Consider the following 8,627-nt stretch of genomic DNA (forward strand, 5'->3'; position numbering starts at 1 on the left):
AGGTACCACTTATAAAGTGGGGAGGCAAGATTAACTAATTTACGACCTGGAATGAGGAAGTGCCGTCAGTGTGGATGATGAAGCAGCTGCTCCCCCCTGTGGCCAGAATTGAACATCCCCTCAGAAGAAGGTTAACTTGCCTCTGCGTGTGTCTCTCAGTCTCTGTTTGATGTGTTTATGGGCATTGAATGTTTGCCCTATGTGTGTTATAATGTGATCCGCCCTGAGTCCCCTTCGGGGTGAGAAGGGCGGAATATAAATACTGTAAATAAATAAATAAATAAAATAAATAAATGTGGAGAGAATTCTTCTGAAACATGGCATACAGTCCGGAAAACTCGCAGCATTCCAATGATTCCAGCCATGGAAGCCTTCGACAACACAATATATTTAATGTTTCTGAGTTCTGGAATCGTATCTTTCATTCTGCTTTTTATCTTTTTAGGCATTGAGTGCTCTTGACTCTCTCGTTTCAAACAAACAATACATGGAATACCAGGAGCAGATCTCTCAAGCGTCCCAGTTCATCAAGGACTCACATCATTCCCTTCGTGATGGGAACAGCCTTCTGGCCATCCTCGTCAATACTTTGTACCCAGAAGTGCATTATTTGGATGCTATCCGATAGCAGTCAGCAGGGGGCAGGTGGCTTTGCCTCACCTCTTTTTACAATCATGGATTGATCTTCTGTTTACACTTGACAGTGATGTTGCACATGAGAGCGACTTTGCTAAAGGAGGACCCCTTGGATGAAGGGCGAGGGAGAGACAATGGAGATGGACGAGTCTGGAGAGAAGCTTGAGTTTCAATGTCCTTCTGAAAAAAGTGGCAAGAAGATGCTTGAGTTTCTCTATGGCCACCCCTCTGGCTTTTCAGTGTGGAGTTTAAATGGCTCAGTTCAGTGGAGCTTGTGAAAAGATACCATATTGAGTCCTGCTTCAAAACAGAGAGAAGCCAACCTGTCGTTCCCACTAGCATTGGACTACAAGTCCCATCATGCACCATGCTCAGGCTCCCTTGGGCACCCAAAGACATTTTGGAATGGGGATTGCTACAGTTTTTTCAAAGCTTTTGTATACTTGAGCATAGATGGCAGAACTTGAAACAGTTGTATTTTTGGACTACGGCTCCCTGAATCCCCTAGCTACCAAGGCTAAACGATGGATTTTTGAGCTGTAGTCTAAAAAAATTAACTTTCCTGGACTCTGACGGTTGCTGTTATTGAAATAGTGCCATATATATATATATACCTATGGGGGTGCTTTTTCTGGCCCTTTCCAAGTTTAATTTTACTTTTGTGCCTTTTTTCCCTTTTGACTGTGAAATGCCTGGGCCAATATCTGTATATAATTAAGAGTTTTGGACCATCCTCAAGCTCTTTTTTTTCTTCATCCACTTCCGGCTACTTAAGGTTTTTTTTTTTTAAACTGTTTAGTCTTATAATAAGAACTCATTTGGAACCTCTGCCACAGAAGTAAACTTCATATGCTCACCTTTGTACAGATAGAAGCAGGTCTTATTTGGAAAGGAGAGCTCTTCCATAAATAAGATAAAATTTCCCCTTTTTATCATGTGCTTGGAATAAGTCATTGATTTCCACGTTGCTCTAGGATTAAACTTTGCTACGAGAGAGCAAATAGATTTAATTTGAAAGAGTTTAGTACGGAACATTATATTTTTATTTTAACAGTTATCTTTTGAACTGTGTTTTCTGGCAGAGTAGCAAGATTTTAAGACTCACAGGATTCTTCTTCCTTGGAGCAGAGCTCTGTAAATCAAAAAGTTGCTACACCGTCGGGATAAAAATCATGGACTTGTTGGATTTTGGATTCAATAAGACAAAATTCAACCAATTTCCTCAGTAAACTGAGGTTCTTTCTACACTCCCATATAATGTAGTGCATTATATGGTCAGTGTAGACCAGGCATGGGCAAACTTGGGCCCTCCAGGTGTTTTGGACTTCAACTCCCATAAATCCTGACCTCAGGCCCTTTCCTGGAAGGGGCCTAAAGCCAGGAATTGTGGGAGTTGAAGTCCAAAATACCCAGAGGGCCCAAGTTTGCCCATGACTGGTCTACACTCATGTAATGCACTTAAACAATTGGGCATTTCTTTAGGATGGGACAGTCATCCTTTGGGAAAATATCTTACGGTTTCCTTTGTCTTACTAGATTCAGATAATGCTCCAGAAAGGCCTATTCAAACATTAAAGAATATGAGGAATTATCATTAATTACACTAGACTGCCAAACTGTGGTTTTGCCATTTGATTGTTCTGTTATTTGTTGCCTTATCTGAATGCATTTTTCTCTTCCTTCCTCTATTTTGGAAAAACAAATGCCAAGTTCTCTCATCATAACACATATGTAGCTATTTAAATCCCACCAAAAAGAGCCAAACATCGGAAACTATTCTGCTCATTCCTTCTTATTTCGTTATTGGTGTTTCATTCACTCGTGTAGATTCTAGCAAACTCTTTGGGAAGTGTTGTGTGCAAACTTGGGACACTTTTCCTGCTTTTTCGTCATCTCTTTTGCTCTGTGTAGCTCACGATTCCTTACCTAAATGTCTACTTCCCAACTAATCAACCCTGGCAGATCATATTGATTGCCTTTCCCTAATTTGCTATGATAATTCATTGCTAATTGCTATTAACTGAACATTGGTGAATGATTCACGGTTGCCGTTTCTGGACAATTTTCCTTTCTCCTCTTGCCAAATTACAAAAATAAGATGGTTGCAGCAAGGTTTTCAGAACTTTCTTTTCATGGGATATTGTGGTGGTGAAAACCCTAACAGGTGAGTTGGTGTTTTCTACAAGTGGATAGAAAATGCTGCTCTTTTTTATTTTAAGAGTAAGGAATGGAAGAAGAAGAAGAAACAACTTGTGTGATGTCACTTGGCTCAGTGTTAATGATATTTAAAACAAAACCAATCTGTGAAAATGCAGAAAATATTATGTGTGTATCTGGCATGAGAGTTTTAATACGGGAGGTTCTGTTTTGGATGTGGCTTTAACAAAAAGTGTGTTTACAGTGGTTTGTGTCTGCAAGGACCACAGGAAATAAACTGTGAGAAACACTGAACTGTCCTTCTAGATGTAAATGGTTGGCTTAGTTTTGAGGGATATCAACTGCAAAGGATGGTGGGGAAACCCTTGGGAATAGCAGTTGCCTTTATGGGAGAATGGCAATTTTAGGTTATGGTTCACACTCTTTATCCTTTTGGTTGTTCCCCAATATGCACAGATTCAGTCAACCACATCTTGAAAATATTTGGGAAAAATATTCCAAAAAACCAAGCACAAAGCACTATGCTAATGTGTAGGGTTCCGCTGGACTCGGTTCCCTCAGTCCCAATGCGTTTCAATTAAATTGCCACTGCCATTTGTTTTAAACTAGCTTAGGTGCCTGGCGATGCATGGGTTAGGGATTTTGGAAGGACAATCATTGGAAGCAGTCATTGCTTGTTTTGGAGTTTTATGAAAAGATTTGGGTAAACTTTATTTTATTTACAGCATTTATATTCTACCCTTTTCACCCTGAAGGGGATTCAGGGCAGATTACAAACTTCCAGTGCTGGTTGTATAATGACAAAATAGACAACAGATAGAGGTACCATATAGGCTTTCCCCATCTTTTCGGCATCTTTGGAAGCTGTGCCCATTTCTGGCCACAGAGGTGTGCTATCGCTCCATCTCCTTGCCGAAGAGTGTTCTTTGTTCGTAAACTTTCCACCCTTTTGCCATGCCTAAAAAACCTCCCTGCTTTAATGCAGTTCCTATTTATCTACCCACATTGCTGTTTTCTATCCTGTAGGTGGGTGGGGGGCTGGGCTGAAAGTCAGGAGCTCACCCTGACCTGGCTTCGAACTGTCAGCCTTTCGGTTGGCAAGATTTACTGCAGCTGGAGCTGGTGATTAACCTGTTATGCTAATGCCGGCTCCATCATCCTCGGTCAATTCCCTCCAAACCTCACCAGTATTCAAAGTTGGCCACATTTGGTATGTGTGCCAAGGTTTGTCCAGATTTATAGTTGCTTGGGCTCACAGTGCTCTCTCAAAGTGAGTGAACTATAACTCCCAAAATTCAAGATCAGTTTCCTCCAAACCTCAACAATATTCAAAGTTGGCCATGTTGGATATGTATGACAAGTTTGGTCCAAATTCATCTTTGGTTAGATTCACAGTACTCTTTGATCTGGAGAACTACAACTCCGCAAATCATGGATTAATTCCCCTCCAAACCCCGCCAGTGTTTTCTGTTGGTCATGGGAGATCTGTGAGAGTGGGAGTCACAGCGCTCCCTGAAAGTGGAAGCCATCTTGGAAAATACATAGATACATACATATTATCACTTTTATTATATTTAGATAAAAATATTTAGAATAGATTAATATCAAATCATACCTTGCATGTCTCCTTTCAAGAACATAAATGGCACAAAACACGGACAGCCATTATATTAGCACACAACATTCCTTTCATATATTTCTTTTATTTATATCTTTAAATACATAATTATGCTACAAAGCTTCCTAGAAATGTGCAAAAAAGTACAGATAATACTTACATGGTCATAACATAAATAATTTACAGATGTGTCACTATTGTTGACCAGATCCTTCTTGAACGTGGGTCAGGTGTGGTTGGAATAACAGGTACTTTCTTGCTATATATTAGAATTGGCAAATGAACTCAATGAGGATTGATTGATCTCCTAAAACCCCATGAAATTTCAAATGTCATACTCCATAAATCAACAGGGAACTTGCACTTGTACGCCACCAAACTTGCAGAATGAGACCCAATGAGGTTTCCAGCTAGGGTGGTGGTTTCCTTTTTCATCTGTCCTGCTTTTTCTGATGTGGAAAATAATTGTAGATAGTGGGAAGAATAAGTCATGGCAGCAGTCTTAGGAAGTGAAAAGTCTTTCTAAAACGGTTCTAAGAGTAAGCTTGGGAAAGAGCTATGACTCAATGATCGAGCATGGGATCGATGTGCCGATGTGTCCAAATTCAGCTTGTGACATCTGTATAATCTCTGGCTATCATTCTGCAGAGTTTGTCTGCTTAACACAACAAAATAACACTTTTATTGGTTGTGCGGGGACTAAAAACAAAACCAGGTAATACTATTTATTTTTGCTTGTTTTTTTTTTTGAAGTTCAGGGAAAAAGAAACCAAAATGAAACATAGAAATGGATTTTTAGATACATGAAACTAAATACTATACAGCTACACACTATCCCAAGGCTACAACTAAGTGACTATTACAAATAACAAAATCGGAAGACAAAATAACAAAAACAAGAAACAAAAGTCTACAAACTTCCCATTCTCTACTGGAAGGTTATTATCCCTTGTTGGTCTGCTTCCTTTACATGATATTACATAGTTGCACTTCTACGTTTGTCAACACCTTACTAATTTGTGAATCTAACAGTTGATAAATGTCCTTGCCATTGTGAAAAGATAAGGAATAAGTCCCCATTTTCCTTAATGTTAGTCAAAAAGTCCTTTATCAGCATGGTCAATGTGTCCACCTCTGCTAATTCAGAGATTTTCATCAGCCATTCTTCTTGTGTTGGGATAATGGTTTCCTTCCATCTCTAAGCATAGATCATTCTTGCAGCAGTCATATATTGTAATAATGGCTTACCCAGACCACAATCTAACCCATTCATTGCTTTAGATTCTCTCTGCCAGGCTTCGGCTTACAGAGCTGATGGAGCGACTGAAGTTTTCATATGGGGACTCTTGCCTTTGTTGCCTACAGATGAAAGCATGAACATTAATGCCAATTGCATTGGAGAGAATTCCCAGAGGGTTTGGTAGAAAGAAGGGTATCACCATGTTAATCCTACTGACCACCTTTTCCACATTACTTTTGATTACAGAGAAAGAGAATCAAGCAGTTCCTATAAGTATATAACAGACTTAGATTGACTTGTTCAATCCATAAAAGATAGCTCTGAAAATACTCATTTCAGATCCATTTGAAAAGGTGTATTCTGATGTGCCAACACTGCTACTTGTTCACTAGAGTACACATTGGCTCACAAGTTTTTATGCCTTCAATAATCTATGAAAAATCTTTAAAATACAAAGTTTGGAAGACTTGCTGGCCAGTATAAAAAAGATAGTTTGAGACACATAGAGCCTTTCCAAGAAGACAAACCCATTTTGAGTTGTTTGTTTCTGAGGGCCCTTTCACACAGCCAGTTAACTCAGAATATCAAGGCAGATAATCCACGATATCAGCTTTAAACTGCATTATCTGAGTCCACACTGCCATATAATCCAGTTCAATGTGGATTTTATACAGCTGTGTAGAAGAGGCCAGAGTTTCCAATATCTGGCATGGTGGAAGGAGTTTTGGGTTTTTAGTCCAAGCTTCACAGAAGTTACCTACAGTATTAATGACCAAGGATAGGTCATGAAGCAGACACAAAAACTTAGAAAGTGGATATGCTACCTGTGACTGCTATTCCAGTCTCTACATTGTACAATTAATGCAGTTTGACACTGCATTAATTTAACTGCCATGGCTCAATGAAAAAGCACACATTGACAGGGAAGGCTAAAGAGTAAAGACCTTGCAGAACTACAGCTCCCATGATTCCATAGTACTGAGCCATGGCAACTAAAGTGGTATCAAACAGTATTCCTTCTACCCTGTAGTTGCAAGCTAGGTCTAGACAGGGAATTTGGGTTTATACTAATTTGGGTTTATACAATCTGTCTAGGTTTATAGCATTAGCTGGGGAAACCAGAGCCATCCAGATGTTGGATTCTTACCCTCATCAACCCAACTTGCCAAAAGTCTACAGCAAAGGATGGGCAACTTTAGAAGGATATTGAGGTTGCATTACCCCCAGAAGACTTTGCTGAGCATATTCCCCACTACAAAAAACAAAAACAGAAAAACAAACCCACATTTTTTAAAATCTTTATTGTCTTTCATTGCCCTTTAGAAGAGGTTTTTCCATCATCTCTTTAGAATTATGACTTGTCCAGATTAATGTTTATGGGTTGTGACTGGAGACAGTTGAATTTCCTGAGTCATCAAAGCAATTTCTGCCCTGAACTCTCTGAGCCCTTTGCAAGGAGCGCTGACTCAGCCGATCCCAAGCCAGATGCACCAGTTGTGCCAATGATCCTGCTGTGCTCTGATGAGTATCATATCGCTAACAATCCTGTCCAGATGGCAATGGCATCCTTTTTGGTTTTTAGGACATGGAAAATTGTATGCTTGTTGAACACATGGCTTCTGAACAACCCTCTCCTTCCCAGCACCTGTCCTTAATCATCTTGCTAAAATTTGCAAGCCTTAACTGATTTATGTGGAATCTGCAAGTGGAAATGAAAGCATTTCCTTACCGTGAGAGGGTCGTGGTGGCCATAAATTTATCTGCAATGCAAGGAGAAAAAACAGAGAAATGTTAGCATTCCCACCAACAATACAATTGTGCAGATGTCTGAGTGAGAATCATAGAATCATAAAATAATAGAGTTGGAAGAGACTACATGGGCCATCTAGTCCAACCCCCTGTCGTGCAGGAAAAACACAATCAGATAGTCAAACAATGTCAAAGGAAATGCAAAGATACAGGATGGGTGATACCTGGCTGAAAAACAGTCCATGTGAGAAAGATCTTGGAGTCTTCATGGAGAACAAGTTGAACATGAGCCAACAGTGTAATGCTGCAGATAAAAAAGCCAGTGGGATTTTGGGCTACATCCAAAGGAGTATAGATCTAGGGAAGTCTTGGTCCCTTTGTGTTCTGCTTTGGTTAGACCACACCTGGAATATTCTGGGCACCACAGTTCAAAAAAGATGTTGATAAACTGGAAGGTGTCCAAAGGAGGCGACTAAAATGATCAAGGTTCTGGAGACCACGAAGCCCTATGAGGAGTTTCTTAAAGAACTTGATATGTTTAGCCTTCAGAAGAGAAGGTTGAAAAGACTCCAAGATCTTTCTCACAGTCCATGTAAGTGTAGTATCTTACATTTGTCCTTTTTGAAATGCATGTTGTTAATTTTGGCCCAACTCTCTAATCTGTTGAAGTCATTTTGAATTCTGGTCCTGCCCTCTGGAGAACCATTGCAAAGACCCAAAAGCTGAATAGGCTAGGACAGGGGTGTCAAACTCATTTTCAGTGACGACAACATCAGCCTTATGTTGCCTTCAAAGGCCATTGAATCCTTGGATGCAGAATCCATGGATACAGAGGACCAATCTATATATATATATAAGGGTAATGAAATTTCGGCCTAGGACAAAACAACAAAACTACGCACCCCAGAAACACTAAACTTGGCAGCACAACCCTTCATCCATGCCTCTACGTTCATACAACAAAAAGAAAAGAAAAATAAAGTCCTAATTAGAGGGAGAGGAATAATTGTTTTTAGCCAATTGCTGCCAGTTAGAAGGCTAAGCTCTGCCCACTTGGTCTCCTAGCAACACACTCAGCCCACGGGACAGGCAGAGTTAGGCCTCACTTAGGCCTCTTCCCCACTGCCTATAAAATACAGATTATCTGATTTTAACTGGATTATATGGCAGTGCAGACTCAAGGCCCTTCCACACAGCTATATAAACAATTTATAATCTTATATTATC

The 8,627-nt window shown here is 39.9% G+C and overlaps 1 protein-coding gene across 1 annotated transcript in view; it reads left to right on the plus strand.

Annotated features, from left to right (window-relative positions):
• epg5 (ectopic P-granules 5 autophagy tethering factor) overlaps positions 1–3,087 on the plus strand; it is a 73,002-nt gene extending 69,915 nt beyond the window's left edge. Inside the window, exon 44 of the mRNA XM_062972592.1 lies at positions 446–3,087. Coding sequence (XP_062828662.1) covers positions 446–628 — 183 coding nt within the window. The 3' untranslated portion in view covers positions 629–3,087. The remainder of the gene's footprint in view (positions 1–445) is intronic.
• Positions 3,088–8,627: the final 5,540 nt, after the last annotated feature.

The sequence above is a fragment of the Anolis carolinensis genome, chromosome 2, assembly GCF_035594765.1.
Source record: "Anolis carolinensis isolate JA03-04 chromosome 2, rAnoCar3.1.pri, whole genome shotgun sequence".
In the NCBI taxonomy this organism is placed as follows: domain Eukaryota; kingdom Metazoa; phylum Chordata; class Lepidosauria; order Squamata; family Dactyloidae; genus Anolis; species Anolis carolinensis.